This window comes from Bombus affinis, chromosome 9 (genome assembly GCF_024516045.1).
Source record: "Bombus affinis isolate iyBomAffi1 chromosome 9, iyBomAffi1.2, whole genome shotgun sequence".
Lineage (NCBI taxonomy): Eukaryota > Metazoa > Arthropoda > Insecta > Hymenoptera > Apidae > Bombus > Bombus affinis.
The window spans coordinates 13,187,555-13,207,428 of record NC_066352.1 but is presented as its reverse complement, the minus strand read 5'-3'; the positions used below and the strand labels follow the sequence as shown (position 1 = coordinate 13,207,428).

The window sequence follows — 19,874 nt, the reverse complement described above, 5'->3', positions numbered from 1 at the left end:
GAATCAAATTGTCAATCATGATCCTTGCGTAGTCTGCATAATTTACTCTCGGGCAGGTCGATCGCTTGATTCGATTATTCGTGTCACATTGTACCGAATTGCACGCGCATCGTCCGCCAATTTGAAACCAATGCACCGCGTTAATGTAACAGGATTCTCTTACTCCACTGATTTATATATAAACAGGCAACCTTCGCATAAACACCATGTACTGGCGCGGCGTATTTTGAATTATCGTATCGATCTTACCAAACTATCTCTGCTGTACGGTACCAGGACGCATGATTTTTTCTTCTCAAGTATGTATTTCTTGACTCATTATCCGCTTAGATCTGCGAGTGAGATTTGTGAAAAAAAAAGGGGATAAAAAAAAAATTAATTTCGTTGCAATATTTAGAGACGAACGGTTGCGTAGATCCTATTTCTCTAGTTATACTCGCAAATATATGAATTTGCATAAAAATACGCGATACATCACTAACGGCTAACGATCGCTTACGTTTGATGCAACGTTAAAATCAAATTAAAAAAGGAAAAAATTCTAATTGTCAAGTTAATCGCACGTCACAATTACAACGAGCTTTAACAGCAATTTTGTGACCGCATTTTTCATTTTTCCTTCTGCTCTTCGTTGCTAATATTTTTCTCTTCGTTCTTTCCCTACCTACTTTCTTTTTGTTACTGTTCTCGATCTATGCATGCGATATTCCTTCGGATATCTCTCAATGGAATACTTTCGGTGCAGTACGATTTACTTGTGAGAAAACGGAAATACACAGAATTGGCGAAACCACCTTATAACAAGAACGCAAAGTGGGAAAGTTTGCAGCTTCGTCGTCGCTAGTTATTTACGTAATCTCGAGCAAACTCGAAATCAACGTTTCACAAGCAATTTTGAGATCGTACGAGGAAACTTGCTTGCGCAGAAAACTGAAATATGCTGACCCATCGGAAACTTCCGTAGAAAGTATCGGACAACTGGATTAAAAGACGAGAAATCGTAAATCGAACAGACTTTTACCCTCCTTGAGAGATAGAACCTTGAATCTGATTGCCTTCGAATACGTTAACTCGTGAAATCATCGTACGTAGAACACGACCGTAACAAGTAAAATCAACATGTTCGCTGTAACGCGTACATCCAACGAAACAAGCAACCTGAGTCTTTCGCGCTGCCCAGTTTAAAAATCGTGTCAAATTTCCTCGACAAGTACAAAACGAAGGTATCGAACATGGTAGTATCGACTGGTGCGATACCAATGGCCATTCGTTCGCTTTGCAGGCATTTAAGGGACGCGTTTCCCTTTCTCCGACCGCGCATTCTTCCACAACACCGTCCTATGAATCACCGTTTAAAAGCGTCGCGTGTGCCAGCGTCGAAATCATTTTTCACGTCACCGGTTGATTGATACAAACGCGATCTAACCGTGACGAAACTCGGTGCTCCCGGAGGCGAAAAAGGAAACGAGCTTTAGGTCGGAGGATGGCTAGAAAAAAGAAGATCGAAACACCGACTGACTCCTGAGGGAAGGATGGAAGCCGAAGTAAAAACGGCTAAGAAGAATAAAACGAGAGTTTAGGAGGGAAAAAAAAAGAAGAGGAAGAGAGAAGCGCAACGGAGAAAAACGACGTGTCCAGCTGCTTTTTACGCCTCGTTCTTTCTCCGCGAGATCCCACGACAATGAGAACGACACCGGCGACAGCACAGACCTAATTAAGACGGTGAATTCGTTCTCGATGCTAATCACCGCGACTCGCTTCGCCCGTGTATATTTAAACGTTCATTAAACGCTTCATTGTACGAGCGTACCCTGCCGTTTTAAAGGGATTAGGAGACGTCAAAGTTACTGCGTAATAGAGGAAGAGAGAAAAAGGAATTCCCCAAGTCCGACTTCCAAGTTTAATCGCGGCTTCCACTTTTCCTCCCTTTTTCTCTCTCCTTTTCTTCCTTCGTGTTTCGTTCGCCAAGCTTTTGTACTTGTTGCGGCGATACTCGCGCACGGATAATACGTAAACCGTTACGGAAGTTTTTTCTGCAAGGCAGTCGACGATATTTCATCGACGTTGCCCGACCTACTCTTCGAGTTTTGATTCGCGAGTTCATCTGCATTCTGGCGCGAATTCCAACAGATATCGGGCAATTGAGAAGAGCGTTAAGGCAAGGGAGAGTGTCGTTCGTGAAATTCGAGGCGTTTTCCAGAAGATTTCCGGTAGCTTCTTTTTCTTTTTTGTTTATTCGAGAAACCTTTCGGTAGTTAGAATGCAACTGTTCCGTGAGTAGTGTAGTATAGAAGATGGTGAGACAAAGAGAATGCTGAGACGCGTGTAAATGTATATCGACGAAGATCCTGTAAATCATTTGTTAAATAAATCTGAAACTATTTTGATATAAATTCTATGTGTAATCTAAGTGTTCCTTTACTTTTATTTCAACGATTAAGATCCACAATTCTCAAGAAAGCGAATAGCTGATAATTTACATAGCAACTTAGCAATAGGGACAAGCAAAGAATGAAATAATAAGAAAGAAGAAGCGACTTGGTCGTTGACGTGGGTGTTGGTCAAGGAGAGCAAATTTCCACGCAGTGATCTATAATTCATTGATTATGCAACAAATTCTAATATAAATACGTTCTGCGTGGACAGCCGTCAATTTCACAGGCTATCTACGAACATAAAATCCATAGAAAATAATCAGCAAACGATCTACGCGGGTGCTTCGTCAATGCCATCGTGTCAGATCAAATTATTGCTACGCAAAATACTAATTTCGCTGATAACGAAGATCAGATAGCGATATTCCATTAGCCTGAAGCTGTTCGTGTCCGTGTAACTCGATAAAGTCGCGAATCAAGTTCCACGTTCACCAAATTAAAAAGCAATAAACACGTTCACTGACAATTGATCGAATATAATCTACTCGATTTTATCCATTTCTATTTAATTAATAGGTGAAACTGTTATAAAAGTTAATCTAAAAAACGATAGATATTCAATTAGTGATTTAATCATTGATTTCATATTTTTACAATTTATAGTGTTACACCTGCATAGGATTCTGTTTAAAATGCGAATAAAGTCAAAGCAAAAAAAAAAAAAAAAAAAAAAAAAAAAAAAAAAAAAAAAAAAAAACACCCCAAACAAACAAACAAACAGAAGGAAGGTTCTGAATGGATGTTGCGAAATTATTCACTCTTTCCCTGCGGACGGGGAAACTCCGATAAAACAAGTCAATTACTCTAAAAGGAAATTAATAAAAAAAAATTAATATCTATGTAATTGCTTTTTCACACTTTCCAACACACCTACAAACACCTAAATTAAAGTTACGATATAAAGTTACAAATAAGTTACGATCGCCCGCGCCTACGTGTACGTATATTGAAAACGTAATACACGAAAAACGATTCGTTGGTGAACGAATTTTTATTCGAACATAGTTTGAAATCACGTGCCAGAAGAAGCTTCCCGTTCGTAAATGAAATTTTTATACAAATACCGTGGCTTAAAGATCGCACGATAGACGAAACGATCGATATGAAACTGAAAACTTTAATAAAGTTAAGCAAATAAATCTCCGATCGAACGTAATAAAAATCATGACGAGGGTTATCTCGCTTCTCGTTCGTAAAATAAACCAGTTACCTTCCAAATATAGTTTTACGTAGTTAGACGGTTACGTGTAATTTATATGACACAAAAATCGCGTAATACGGACAAACTGTGTTTGATCCGATCGCGCGTCGTTCGTGGAGAACCCGTTCGTATTAAACGTCCGTCTACGAATAGCTTCGCTTTGGAAAATTCAACGATCGACAAGCGTTAAACTGCTCCAAGTTATTCGTCGATGACGATTATTCCGTTGTATAGCAGCCGGCACTTTGCCATGGGATTAATTCACCGTTGCATCCGTCAGTCATGAAAACAACAAGCGTGCACAACGTGTTCCGTTGGCGGATGCAGTCGGTTCAATGGTTTTGGTCGCGCGTGCTCGCCGAAATCGAGTCCACGGCCCGTCCATTTTGTCGCGTCCATTCTGCCGGGTGATTTCACCTGAACGCTGACGAAAGAAACGCGATTCACAAGACGAAAACTGAACCGATTCGTTATGCCGCGTTGAACATTTCATTCGCGATTTTGTTCCCTTTTTATTTGGACTCGTCGGCGATGCAACGATAGAGAAACAACGAAAGATAGAGCGGGAGAAGAGCTGCGTGTTTCGAATTCGCAGCGAACGGTCGATTTATTATGAACATCGATACGGCCGAAACAGGAAATCGTAGAATTTATACCGTTATCGGTACAAAAGCGAGAGGGATTAAAATCATTGGAGTGTTCGCTTTGTAGATATTCGTTGTAACGTTAAACGGGACAATGAGAAAATATCCACTTGGTCGAATAATGAAACACCGTGTCAATTATCCGGAACGTTTCCGACAAAATCATGCCCCAAAATTAACGACAGTTAAACTCACAGTTGCCATCTCATCCGCTTTACTTTAGATTTTTACGTTTCCCATTATGAATTTTCTGTTACATCTTTATAAAATGTGGACGATAATCATGAAACTTCAATTCCTGACAAGATCAATGGTTTTCTACACGAGTAGATGCATCATTCCGGTAAGATAAATTCCGATAACGCTCAACCATAATCATAAACCGCGATCTTCTATTTATATGAATCTCGTTTAAATTTGATATCGATGATGCTTTAATGCTTCTACAGTCGAACTCGGAAACTCTCTCGCGAAATTACCTTACGCGTGCCGGAAATATTCATCCAAAATTCCCTGAACAGCCTCGACGAAGATACCTCAACGATCGCAAACCAAAGCAAAATACCTGTTTACGCTCCTATGGAGCGAACTGCAGCCTAATTTCGCGCACCACCCAGCGTATCCAAAGCGCGCGAGAGAAAACGCACGCGAGCGACATCGCGAAATCGGTCGGTGCAACAAACGATGCGGCGCGACTTGTGTCAAAGAAACTCGGTAAATTGAATATATCGCGTCAGAGAGAAAAAATTCAGGCGTCATTTACGCGAGAGCAATACTCGCGAGTCCTGTATGTCGCAACCGCGCGTTATATATACACGTTACGCCCGGAAAACAGAGACAAGCAGCGTAAAGAAGAGAGAAAAAGAGAAATTGGAACAAATAATCCGCAACTTACTGCCGCGAACCTGGCGCGGCTCGTAACTAAAAAGGGTTGGCGGGCTGTTTTCGCGTGTTCCGCGAGCTTCCATACACCGGTTTGGAACGAGTGCAGACTGAGAGTGCACTGGGTCCACGCAGGGTACAATATCGCGACGGCGTTGACATTCGAAAGCAAAAGTGGACAAAAACAACGTTGCAGGTGGAAATAAACGACAACCGATGGAGGTAGGCGGCCGATGGCAATTTTTAACAAAGTTTCTACGTAACAAACAGGTCCACGGGTGGAAACGGTTTATTTGATCGCGCTTCATCGCCTACGTATACGTACTACTGCGTGGCCTGTGATTATGGTAAAAAGTTGGTCGACGTTTCGCGTTTTCTCGCTCCCTTTCATCCAACTGTTTCGTGGAGTAATTGGAACCGAAAGTCTATCCTTGTGTCTCCACTTTTTCAGCCTTTCTTGACGTATAATTCGAACGAAGATCCCCGGAATACATAGAAGTTAATCAATATACTTTTAATAGAAATAAAACGCTCGTTCCCGGAGAGAATTTTTCACATAGCTGAATTTTTATTTCGTTATTACGACCTAGCGAGTAACGTTGAAACTTCAACGTATGAATATATCTACGTGTTTCGTCGTAGAAAATTGTACGAAAAGTATAGAATATCGTGAAATAAATGACATTTTATTCCGTAACATTAGGATTTAACGAATGAACGTATCGCCAAGTGAAACTTTACCGGTACCTTCGGTACGTTTTTACCAAATTGTTTTGCCAAAACTTTAAATTCTCGTAAACGAGCAGCGTTAGCAGCAACGTAACTTTTTAATCAGAGAAAAAATTCCTCACCTTTGACGTTGTATTTGCCAACGATACGGCAAAGAACGTCTCTTTTCGCTCGATGAAAGCTTTACTTCCCTCGACTGACACAGACGCATCGACGCTACGTAGAACACGTTAAACGAAATACTTGTTTGTTTAAATAAACTTTCACGCTGATACTTCGTTTAAATTTAACATATTCGCGATTGACGTTTCAATCGATGTCCGAAAGTGATTTACCTTTGCGGTGACGTGAAAATCGACGTGAAAATCAACGAGAAATATCGACTCTGCGTGTCTCTGGCGAAAGAGACGAGGGCCGTTTGCCCACAAATAAACGTGCACGATCATGCTTCGACAATTTCAAAAGGACTTACGAATCGTTTTCAAAGTTAGGGGTTGATACGAAAAGGGGTCAGCTAAGACTTTCGGGCTTTCACGGGGCCAGCGGATCGTAATCTGCCGTCCATGTATATTCAAATACCCGACACGATAAATCTTCTTGCTTTTCGTTTATTAACGAGACGACGATTCCGTATCCATCCGATCGATTTCCATTATATCCCACTGGCCGGGATTAAAGAGAGCCGTTTCATACGACGTGTTGAATAGCGGAGGAATCTTAAAAGTGTACAAGATCAATCGAATACATGCGTATATATATATGTCGGGTTGACGTTAAGATTAGAGTTAGGGTTAAGGGCGTGAAACGAATCCCTATTGGCGCTAAACGTGATCATTATGCAACAGAGGAGATATTTACTAGTGCAAATATGACTATGATGGAATCGGACAAGTAATCGCGATAATTAGATACTCGAGAAGCTAACGACAATGATCCTAGGCTCAATAACGAATCCACGGTCAACGGGATGACGAACTCTACTCTTCTTTAGCGTCTAAGTTGTACTCAATGTTAATGCATGGGGCAATCACTACGTATCTGAGAGTTACTTGAATCGTCGTCGAGATCATACGGGAGAGTGCCTCTCCGTCTCGACGATGCCGTCGAGGAAAACTATAATGGGTGTGTCTAAGGACATGAGATACTCGGATTCGTCAAAGAAAACTTTCGTTCCAAAGATGAGGGAAATTAGCGCTGTTGCTAATTGGTCGATCTCCATATCGGCGTTTTGAAAGAGATGCTGGCCGCCCTTGAGGGAAGGTTGTTAACGGGGAGCATCGTTCGTGGAAGAATTGGTTTCTCCTATCTTCCTGTAGTTGCAACAAAGACTGCTTGTCTATTTGAAGGACTTTGCTTGACTAACTCTTAAGATTTATAGCGGGTCCTCACGTTAGCTAAACATGTACTGCAGAGGTGTGTTGACATCTGGAGATCATCTTACCCGGAGGATAGAATCCGCGTGTGACGAGCCACGGGACAGAAACCATTGAAATATTTACTGCCGCGTATATCGCTACGACTATTTCTTTTAAGGAGAGGTATCGAGTTACTCTGTGCCTTTGTTAGATAAAACGTCCATCCCTCTGACCGCGGATACGTTGGGCGACTGATTGTTGCCTCCAGTCCAAGTTCACCATCATAAATCACGAACAATCGAAACGACATTCGTCTAATCTAACTTACGACATTACGGTATTCCCGCGAAAACAAGGAGGGGTTCCGGTGTTCTTTCACCTGAGATGAAGGAATACCGAAATCCCTCCTCGGATTAGCGGGAATACCGTAACTTTATAACTTAGATTTAACAAATGCCGCTCCGATTGTTCGAGGTTTATAATCGTGAACTTGGATTCAGGGCGACAATCAGTCGACGAACGTAGCCGCGGTCAAAGGGATGGACGTTTTATCTAACAAAGGCACAGAGTAACTCGATACTTCTCCTTAAAAGAAATAATCGTAGCGATACGCGGCAGTAAATATTTCAATAGTTTCTGTTCCGTTGTTCGCCTCACGCGGATTCTGTCCTGCCGGTAAGATGATCTCGAGATGTCAACATACCTCCGCAGTATATGTTTAGCTAACGTGAGGTCCCGCAATAAATCTTAAGATTTAGTCAAGCAAAGTCCTTCATATAGACAAGCAGCCTTTGTTGCAACTACGAGAAGATAGGTTTCTCCTATCTTCTACGAACGATGCCCCCCGTCAACAACCTCCGCTCAAGGGCGGCCAGCATCTCTTTCAAAACGCCGATATGGAGATCGACCAATTAGCAACAGCGCTAATTTCCCTCATCTTTGGAACAAAAGTTTTCTTTGACGAATCCGAGGATCTCATGTCCTTAGACACACCCATTATAGTTTTCCTCGACGGCATCGTCGAGACGGAGAGTTACTTCCGGTACGATCTCGACGACGATTCAAGTAACTCTCGGATACGTAGTGATTGCCCCATGCATTAACATTGAGTACAACTTAGACGCTAAAGAAGAATAGAGTTCGTCATCCCGTTGACCGTGGATTCGTTATTGAGCCTAGAATCATCGTCATTAGCTTCTCGATTATCAAATTATCACGATTACTTGTCCAATTCCATCATGGTCAAGTTTGCACTAGTAAATATCTCCTCTATTGCATAATGATCACGTCTAGCGTCAATAGGGATTCGTTTTACGCCCTTAACCCTAACTTTAATCGTAACGCCAACTCGACATATATATAAGGTTCAATAATTGGATAATTCAGGGATCGATTCTGAAGCCTGAAAATCGAGTTTTTTTATTATGAAGTAATTAAAAATACAAAAAATAAACAACAATTAATATGCGTCTATAACAATAAATAACGATAATTATCTAAACGGGAAATAACAAGTCTTTGGTACGATATTCACCTGAAAATCGAGAATCGATTTTCAACGTCCTGTGCTACCGATCTTTCTTCTTCAGTCTTTAAAATCTTAAATAACTATTCTGTAACCTTGTCTGTCTCTCTAATATAACTCTCTGTCCGTCCGTTTGGGAAAAACGTGCTTCTTCAAATGATCGTCCATAAAACAAAGGAAGATCGCTTTGTCCGTGAAACACAGCCTGTCGTGCTACCCGTAAAACAAAAAGAATCCCTATCCTACATGAACTCTAGGGAGTTTACATATATATATACTTAATGAAATTTACAAAATAAATCGGATCTCTAAATCGCAGGATTGAAAAAGAGAAGGAAACACGCGCCAAGATGTTTATACGGTAGATCAGAATGCTTGAATTTTGATAACGTAACAATTTCCTCTCGGAAGCGATTCTCCGAGAAAACTGTCTCAAGACCCTCGGAAACTGAAAATGAGACGAAAAGATTATCGCGAGTTTTACTCGACGCGTTAAATACTCTGGAAACAAAAACGACTCTGTAGGAGAAAGATTCGCAGGCCATTCACGTTCAGATCCTCGGAAGAAACTACCCCTAAATTCAGTCAAGAGAGCACGGGGCTAAATTCGATCACCGGATCAGTCCTGATCCTATAAAATTTAGAGAACTGTAGAGGTAAAAAAAAAAAAGAGAAGAGGCGAAGGGAGAATGAGCGAAGGAAGGAAATAGAGGGGAACAAATCGAATCCGTGTTCCGCGAGGCGCGGGACCAGAGATACGAAACGAAAGACAACGGCTAACAATACGCCGTTTCGAGCCCACTGAAAGGATTTTCGCGACACCCTAAAGTGGCCATTGAAATCTTGTTAGGCTGCGAAAATGCGAGGCTCGAGACTGTGTCACCCGAAAACCCACTCGTTCCACGTTTTCCCTTCTCTTTCCCTTTTGCTGATTCACAGTTCCCGGTCGTCGTTCGTTTTTCCCATTACGAAACTATGGTGCAAAGGATGCTGATACTGTTCGACGGGAACAGAAAGAAACAATTTTATAACGAAATAAACGCGCAGTGCGGCATACAGTGGACGGAAATGGAAATAATCGTTGCTCGATTTTCATCGTATTATTCGATGATATCGTTAATCCATAAGTAAGTAAGAAGTAACGAACGTCAACTATAATTTGCCCAAAAATCCACAGAGGATTAATAAAAATCGTTTGTACACCAAAGGCAATAATTACTTGGAAATTAGCTCGCTGGTTATACGTTCCTGTCCTTACAGTCCTATTGATTCGCGTTAAACAGCATTTGTTACGCCTTAAATATTAAGTATGAAGAATTTGAAGAAAATTACGTATAATTTCAATTGGCAATTTAAAAGATTGCTCGATATCGAGAAGGCATTGTATTACGTTGCTACGCGATCTTTTTCTGTTACAGATTAAGCGCGACTTGGCTGAGGAGTGGGTTTCTCATCGCACTTGTTCCAAGAAAGTTGTCAAAGTAACGCAAAAGCTCCGTTCTTTACCAGACGTCGGCGCAACGTCTGACGAGATGGAAGGAAAGACGAACGATTTCCGCGTGACACTTACGAAAAAACGAAACGATCGTTCCCTACATCGACGCTATTTACTGAAACGTCACCGTGTGTAATTAGACAAAGAAAAAGATATGTTATAACGTATTTAAACGAAGCCAGAGAGCAGGAAAAATCCTGACAAAGAGTCGATAAACAGACTTTTACTCGCGTCGAATCCCTTAATACCAAGTTTCAGGAAAACTGCGCATTACGTACATTTTTTAGCTTTGCCCCAAATCCTTATTCAAATGCCACACCGTGGAACGTGAGAACGTTACCTGCAAACGTACGATCGCTGCCTGCGAACCTGGTCTGTGAACGTGCGAACGTGGCCTGCAAACGCGCGAACGTGGGCAACAATTTTTGCTTTTTGTCTGGAATCCTCGTTCGAATGCCGCACTCTGTTCTACTGCGGAAATTGAGAAAAAGATATTGGATACACAGAGATGTACACTACCGGTCAGAAGCTTGGAATTCGTCAGATTCCTGGAATCAAGCGTACGTATTCCGTCAAAGTTAGGAAAGCAGCAACTTAAGAAATGTAACAATTTAGAATTTTGTTATTTTACCAAGCTTTTCCCTCGATTTATCAAAGTGCAAATAATTATCATCGATACGACTGCGGTACATCGGTTTTCAATCGATCGTGAAATTATAATACAATTGAAATTATCCTAACTGCGGTTTATTGGTACATTAGCAGCGAGTATATTAGCTTCTCGTTCTTCCTCGATTGATCTCTTACTTTAAAATAAAATAAAGCTTTCGGAATGTAGAGTAACAAGTAATCAGAGTTAAGAAAAACGACTAAACTACTACTTTCGTTCTGAAATTACAATTGTAACAGCGATTCGCAACTGTGAACGAACACACGAGTCACACGACTCGTGCACGATTAAGCACTACAGTTTCACGGTTAATGCGCGAAACTTGAAAAAAGGTACAAGAAAACACGATTGCAACGAAAATGGAAATCAGGCTACGGATCAGCGGGTGCCGATTTCATTGTCGCGCTTTTTATCGTATCGAGCTTTCCGGCCAATTGTCGTGCAAATACGCTCACGCGAACATTACGAGATTAGCGGCGCGTCATTTTCAAATGCAGGCGAAAGGGAGCGAACGAGAGGGAAAAGAAGGCACACGCCGATCCACGCTCGAGAACGCGTATAATTGAATTGTCAGGAATCCGCGCGATTTACATGAAGCCGCGACCAATGCTGTTTCAACGTTCATAATCGTGTGGCGAACGAGTCTTTAACCCTCGAACGCCCGTGAGAAAAGCAACAACGTATCTACCCTCCTCCACGGCATAATTTATGTTTAAGGGTAGCCGGATATTTCGAAATTATACGGTTAGGTTAGTTTAAATTATACGTCCGAGGGAAATTGTAAATTCGTAACTCGTAAATATGTACGGTGAGTCGCGCAAGCGTTTGTAATTATTTTATTCGAAACAGTGATTATTTCATGAATTACTTCTTACAACAGCCATTAGTGTAAAAGATAAATTAATGGAACTGTAAGTGTTAGCATTAGTCGAATCAATTATCTTTTTAGTTACAGTAGCGATAAACAGAAGTACGATTATTCGAAATTAAAAATAAAATTCAAACGATATTTCCGTCGTTGGCTCGAAATCTAGAATCTTGGAAATATATTGAATTGGTAACTATGTAATTGCGGATTTTACCTATTGATCCCATTAATGATACCATTAGGTGGTAATGACAAAATCCGCAATCACTTAATTATCAACCGAATAATTTGCTTTTTATAATTTAAATCGCTCCTGTCAACAACCTGCGTTCGTCATAAAATACGTTCGTATAGTTGAAACTATACTTCGACTGATAATAGAGATTCATAGATGCATAAGATCGCGGTATCTGGAGCTGAGCATTAATTTGTTCGTGTAAACTATGTTCTACCGTATCGTACATTTCCGATGAATGCGCAAAAGTTCTTTCACATTCAAATTCCCGCAGGTACTCTAAATCGAGCATACACAGTTGGAAGAGACACGCGCGATCGTGATATCAGTTAATAACGCAACGGAACAGAATTCATTGGTCAACATTAGACGCATAGAACTCGCCCTCTGCCGCATTTTGACAATAGCAGCGGACCTTACGCTACTACTGGGTAGCGTTCAATGAAAACGGCATTGTTACGATTTCCAAATAAATCGCGGCGTCGGTGCGGTAATGCCGCCGCTATGCCGTCGAAACGCGAATCAATTCGAATGGTAATTTAGTGGCGATGCTTGGACGGATTATGCCGGTCGAATAGCATTTCAGATTCCTCGCGAGCATACATGCGAACGCACACATGCATTCGCGAATCGCGTGTTCGATATTTCGAAATACAATGTAAAAATCACGAAATAAAATATTAGATTTACGAGGAAATTGCGTCCGCTTGCCGATTCACGAAATTTCCAAACATAGAGTTATTAGTAGCTAGAGATTATAATTCTATGTACTAACCACTTGACCGAGCCATTTTTTAACCAAATGCTTCTACTATCATAGAATTACAAATTACAAATTATGAAGAAAGCAAATTTCTGTTCTACGTTAACTTATTGAAAAACGGCACTCAATTCGTGCATTTGGTATTCCATTTGAAAATGGAACTTGTCTTACGCGGTATTTAAATCTTATGAAACGTGTAGCATACAGAACGTAGGTAATGAAACGATAATTTGCTTCTTAAATTACTTCTTTAAAATCGCTTTCCATATTGCTTCCATCTATGAAAGATAGAAAAGAAGAGAATGCTATTAAACGAGTGTAGGAATATTTTTCTTTTCGAAACAGGACTCTTCGGTTCGATAAAGTTTTACTGTAAAAACGTACTGGAATTGCTAACCCGACCATAAAAATTTTCAGAACGCAAAGAGTTGAAATCAAAAAGAAGTTTCCCCTAGATCGAATAATATTTTGTTTTCATTTTTGCATCTTTCTCTCGGTAGGGTATTACTCCCGAAAAGTTGTTCGTCGCGCGACATTAATATGGCAATGTCTTCCCGCACCACCTTCTTCGCCGGCAGTTAACACGCGCTCTCTTAAAGTTCCGTCCAACTTTTCGCCACTAAAACAATTTGACCGGGGCGAGAGGCGACAGCGACGCGGATAAAGCCACCGCTACGTCCCGAGAACTTCTCCGCGATGTTACCACACTGTCGTAATACCTTTCACACCCCGATCGTTTGATAACGTAATCGTTCAGATTAATCCTTTTTAACAAGCGAACCGCGCGTACGTGTAGGCGACGAGCTAACGACGGCTACGTGACTTTCGCGATTCGACGATCCACGGCTACCACAACCACGCGCGCGCGATTTATGAATTTATACGCCGATAACCTATTCGGAATACAGAACGTTCCACTCGATTATAAAACACGCACGGATTCGCCAATGAGCCTTCGAACGATGTCGCGACAAATTTGTCTCTTTCGCTCCAGATTCTTATTTAACAGTATGTAGCAGGTTATTGACAAGCCGAAACGATGGAAAAAACGTATTCAAACCTGTATTTGTAATATGCGTTTACGAACGCATATTATATATGCCGCTAACAATGTGTTAGTCGATAACTGTCGATTAACAATAACTTGGTTGATATTCGCTAAATACCGATCTAGGTAGAATTTACAAAATATGTACGTGGAATAAAATGTTCATCGTTAACGAGCACATCGACTGTCACATATAGAAGACGTAAACGCGTCGCGGTGATCGAGTACATACGACTTCCGTTGACGCAGGAAAGTTGACATTAATTCGAATTACATATGATTTGACCGCTTCGGGCCAATCATACAACGCCGGATGCGGTTCGCCTCCGTATTTCAACTCCACGTGCGATTTAACGTGGTTACGTATTAAACGAAAGTACGGCAATTTCGCGCGATAAATGCCGCAGGAAATACGATGACGAAACGTGATTATACGACAATGCGTCAAATCACCGAAGGGAGAGAACGTTGACTCGCAACGACAGTCGATGCACTGGTAATATTAACATTTTCTCGTAGTTAAGGAACAAAATTGAACAAACGGAGAAATGTCAACATTGAAACTTACCGAATTCTCGATCGTAGAGTTTGCAACAAGATGTCACAATCTGATATCGCGAAGCTAACTCTCAGACCACCAACTGAATGCGATGTGCATTCGTTGGAATCTAAAATGCAACTTGAACCTTAGCCCGCGCTTTGGTGACTGCCAAAGAACTGAAAGTGGTGGGGAATCCCTACTCCTTACCATTGTGTTCACGCGAAATCGCCACCAGATGACTATACGGGTATCCAATTTTAAAATCGATAAGGTTAAGATCGATTTCTACTATAGCAACCGCTGTTATTAGGAAATGTAAATACTACTTATTGAACACATAAAAGCACGCACAAGTCTCGGAAAAACCTAAGTGCTGTTAGCAAAAGGAGAAATAAAAAAGAAAAAGATAGCAGCAAATCGACGCACGTTAATACAGAAAATGATCTTATCGATGACGAATCTTCGTTTACCTTTTGTAAATCAAAAACCGGGTAAACTTAATCATAGGTGAGTACACAACATGGTCATTCACTAAAAGGAGGTTTAAAACGAGAATTTCACGTCTTACCAATGTTTCTTCTATCAATGTTGCTTCTAACGACAAGAATTATTAGTAGCTATCAATGATAATTAATAATTACGACACATAATAAATTTTTTATCACAATTCCTTTGTTCGTTCCTTTGACTACTTTGCTGTACGATATTCGTATTTACCGCAACAGAATCCCTACTACGAGAGGTCACAAGTGTACTCACTAAAGGTATAGACAAAAGGCAAAGGCTACCTACATAACCATGACGTTCTTAAAATTAACGCTGCGGGGAGCCACATTACGTAAACTGTACATAACATAATAAGTAACAACGGCTAAGGGAAGGCAAATTTACTAATGGATAGCATAAAATATAAGAAACGTAAACAGAAGTGCAGCGATTAACAATACATTTTTCCAACGTATACTAAAATATTAGCATTCGTGATACAGGCACATTTCACAGAGATTGAAGAGTATGAGGGCTTAACAAATATTTCTTTATAAATCTATCCATAAATCTACATTTGCAATTATTCCAAGTAACCAAATAAAACTTGTTCAGTGATGATTATATAGATAACAGTGTTAGGTTATGTAGAGCTTGAAAAACAAATTATATGTATTTCTGTCAATAATTAAATATCAACAACGTTCGATCGAAACGTATAATGGAACTTGGCGACCTAATATTAATTCCAAAACTTGATAACGTTGCGTTGGTAAATAAAAGTGATGGCAATTACAAAAGTATAGATGGAAGACTATGTATTAGTAGTCACCATCTTCTTTGGTCTTCGCGACAAGGCGATGGACAAGAGCTCTGGGTACGCTCTAATGTGAAAATTATTTTAGCATTATGATTATTTGAAATGTTAGTTTAGTCCATTTATATTCTATCTTCTTTCAATGTTTTTCAGCTATTATATCGAAATATTGACCTTATAGAGAAAAAATTGAATACCCAAAGTCCAGGTGGTACCATTATATTAAAATGTAAAGATTTTCACATTCTTCAATTAGATATTAATTCAACAGATGACTTAACAAATGTTGCGCTATCTATAGAGATGTTAACGTCGCAAGGTGAAATACTTAACGTTATTTTCATCTTTGTAAAAGTATATTTTTTCCATATTTTGTGGTAATTCCCATTTCTTTCTTTACTACAGAGCAAACTTTACAGTATCCCTTTTTTAATAGACCACAAGTTACTAACAGTACTGTAAAACAAATAGAAGATGGGTGGACTGCATTTGCTCCAGTATCAGAATGGTCCAGATTGTTAACTGCTTATGCGGATGAATGGCGTATTAGTTATTTAAATAAAGACTACAAAGTTTGCAATTCTTATCCTTCTGCTGTTATAGTACCACGTCATATAGAAGATAAGATTATAATATCATCTGCCAATTTTAGAGATGGTGGACGATTTCCAGTTTTATGTTACAGACACGAAGGAGGGGTACGTAATATCATATTATGCCACAAGTACAATACAATAAATTAGATATATATATAGGATTGATCAACCAACGTTACAGAGTATCTTGTTAAGAAGTAGTCAACCAACGTGTGGCACTAATGGTAAAAGATGTAAAGAAGATGAAAGATTGTTAAATGCTGTGTTAGGGCCAGGAAGACGTGGGTAAATACCACATTCTTTAAAGCTTATACTTTAGCCAATCTTAGAAGTGTTCAACTATGATTTGATATTTAATATCAATCGCAGTGTCTCGTACTAATAAGTAATACTTTTTCAATCTAACCAATGTTACTAATGTAAAATTTGTCAATAGTTATATAATAGATACAAGGTCCATTAGCCAAGCTCAAAGTTCCAGAGCTAAGGGTGGTGGTACAGAAATGGATGCTGCTTATCCGCAATGGCGGAAAGTACACAAAGCGGTTCCGCGACCCCATGATTTAGCAGATAGTTTTTTTAAATTGATAGAAGCTTGTAATGATATAACGTGTTCTACTTCCCAGTGGATCTCAAGACTTGATAACGGCGGATGGTTATCCGCTGTACAAAGCGCTTTAAACGCTGCTTGTGTAACTGCTCAGTGTCTTCATCAAGAAGTTGCAGCTGTATTAGTTCATGGTATATAATCTATAAAATGATTAAGCAAATACGATTATATTAATTATAGTATTACTAAGTAAGGATACTTGCTGCGTTTTGAACAGGTAGTGCTGGCAGAGATTCTACTTTAGTGGTAACCAGCTTAGCACAAACGATATTAAATCCTGACTGTAGAACAGTACGTGGCCTTCAAGCTTTAATCGAACGTGAATGGATACAAGCTGGTCATCAATTTTTTAGCCGTACACGTCATGGACCATATCATCCATCAAATTCACAAAATCCAACGCATGCTCCGACTTTTCTTCTTTTCCTCGACTGTCTTTATCAACTCCATTATCAATTCCAATTTAGCTTTGAATATACAGTAGAATTATTGATTGAATTGTACAATCATGCATATTACTCTAATTATGGCACATTTTTAGGTATTTACACATAATACTATTATATATTCATTCTAATACTTAATTTCCATATTTAAAATATTTGTATATATATTGGTTCTAGGTGATTCAGAAGCAGAGAGAGTTAGACTTCGATTATCTGAACGAACGTGTAGTTTATGGTCTTATATAAATCAACCGGAAATATTGGAGAAATGGTTGAACCCTTTGTATGAACCAAATTCAGGAGTCATTTGGCCCAGTGTTGCACCTATTAGTATTCAGTTGTGGAAGGAACTTTACCTTGGCCATACAAGTGTTGCTCCATGGAAAAGTTTACCATCATGTATAAAACAAATAAAACAAAACTATATGGCAGTACGCAAAGTTGCCAGTCAATTACAAATTCAGATTAAACAAGCGATAGAGCAAATGCGTTCAAACCCTGATATATGTTATGAAGAGGAAAATCAAGATGAGCATACTTGTATAGCACAATTAAGTCTAGAATCTCGAAATACGTGATATACATTATGGACAATATAAAGAGGAAAAAAATTCATTTACATGAGACATACAATATCGTAATTTGAATTTATTTACGACATAAAATTACCAAGTAATACAATCGTGTGTTTATCAAAAATTCACCAAAATTTCAAAAGTTATTTATCTCATATATACATTTTTTTATGTTTCCTTAGGATAAAAATCATTTTTTCCATAATATAATAATTGAAATATAAATAACACGTTCACGTGTGTAAAGACGCACATTGTTTATTCAATTATTTATTCTTAAACAATTTATTATAATATACATAAGATTTATATTATACATGTAGAGCAGAGGAAACAAGTATTTATTGATTCCACTCAGATATCCGGTCCCTTATATACGTCAAGTAATTGTAAATATAACATTGTACGAAGTATATATACAGTGAAAAAATGAAATGTTTACAACTACTTCGTATTCAATATTGTTTTATTTTTAAATATATACATAATATTTTTATAAAAGAAAATAGAAAAAAGAATGAATTATAAAATTATGGTACATTGATTCCATTCTCGAATTGTACATATATCCAAAAGTAAAAATAATCTGGACGCAGAAAAAAGACGGTAAAGACAAGTTCTTACCGTTATATAGGAAGGACGAATGAAATATGAGAAGGAAAAGTGGATAAACAGAGACAGATAGATCAGGAGGAGAGGGTTAAGGGCAACAGGATTATTACTGCCAATGAAAAGAGGGAGATCGTTGGAGGGGAAATACAGCAGGTGTTCATACTAAACAAAGAAACTGAAATAAATCCTATATTCACTGCTTTGAAATTTAAGTATCTTTCATATATTCCTTATTTTTACACAACAGTTGTATACTAGAATAATTTTAAGATAAGATCATATACAAAAGATTTATTCTTACATGAAACGATATGAAATAAGATAGACAGAGAGAAAGAATTTCATTTTTTTTAAATATGTTACTTACGATGATATAAAAGTATATTTGTTCATCAAATATAGCAATATTACTTATTTCTTTGCTTCTTTTCTTTTCTTTACTTTCTTCATTTCTATAAATTATTTTCAATAAAACACAAAATTTGTTGGAAAAAACTGAAAAGTATTTTCTGTATGTCCAACAAAGAGGTTCAATCTTGAGGATCGTTTCTGAACATCAGCTCGATTTCCCTGGATGAGTGTGGATCTAGTCACGAATAAAATTAAAAAACGTGGACTGAATTCAAACCCATCCAAGGCCAGCAAGCAAATCCGTTTTCTATCCTGATTTGTGATGTTTAAACTTGCCAAAATGTAGATTGTGAATAAAAAGACGTTCCAACAAAATTTCGTTGAGAAAACAAGTGCACGATCTAAACCAACAACGGAATCACGAGGCAGAATGTGGAGAAATGGTGCGTTTGAAAATGGAATTGTAGAAGTTCCAGGTAGGGGAATAAAGTAAACGGGCCTGGATTGGTGTGTCTCCCTACTCCTCCTATATTACAAGTAAGGCCCTTAAGTGGGAAAGGGACCTTCGATGGATCGACCCACGGTCGTCCGTGGATCGAACAAAACACAACAGAAGATTCCCTATAATCTGGTTTTCACTATAATCACCTCACGGTCATATAGACAAATCTGGACACGCGCTAGGGAAAACCGCCCATCTTTTGAGTAAAAAAATCAAGATGGAGAAGAAGAAAAGGTCTCGTTCTGTGAGATAAACAGAAATGAAAAGTGTCTCTGTCTCTGTCTGAGACATTCATAATATCTATCTATATCTGTCACGCAATATAATGAGAGCTCTTCTTGCGCTCCACCTTGATTTTTGTTGACTCAAAAGATGGACGATTTTGTCAATGCTTTCGGTAGAAAAGAGTTCGGACCTACTTATATGACCGTGGCTCACTTTTGCACTTAGTAAAATATGATCGGTAAGGAAATCAACAACGACACTGG

General features: G+C 39.0%; 1 protein-coding gene across 2 annotated transcripts; it reads left to right on the top strand.

The window, feature by feature from the left end:
- Positions 1-15,224: 15,224 nt before the first annotated feature.
- LOC126920665 (myotubularin-related protein 9) lies at positions 15,225-18,740 on the top strand. Of its 2 annotated transcripts, XM_050731364.1 has the most exons (7): positions 15,232-15,754; positions 15,848-16,013; positions 16,100-16,392; positions 16,472-16,575; positions 16,727-17,031; positions 17,118-17,441; positions 17,524-18,740. In XM_050731364.1, exons 1-7 carry the CDS (start codon positions 15,599-15,601, stop codon positions 17,922-17,924), a joined length of 1,749 nt encoding a protein of 582 aa, XP_050587321.1. In that variant the 5' UTR covers positions 15,232-15,598; the 3' UTR covers positions 17,925-18,740. The 2 variants fall into 2 exon arrangements, with proteins under 2 accessions (XP_050587322.1, XP_050587321.1); XM_050731365.1 differs by lacking the exon at positions 17,118-17,441 and having other exon boundaries at positions 15,225-15,754.
- The last annotated feature ends 1,134 nt before the right edge of the window (positions 18,741-19,874 follow it).

Coding starts and splice junctions, on each gene's coding strand:
- LOC126920665 (XM_050731364.1), top strand. CDS start 15,599: ATGGAACTTGGCGACCTAATATTAATTCCAAAACTTGATAACGTTGCG. Junction 15,755..15,847: donor GCGATGGACAAGAGCTCTGG/GTACGCTCTAAT, acceptor AATGTTTTTCAG/CTATTATATCGAAATATTGA. Junction 17,442..17,523: donor TAATTATGGCACATTTTTAG/GTATTTACACAT, acceptor TATTGGTTCTAG/GTGATTCAGAAGCAGAGAGA.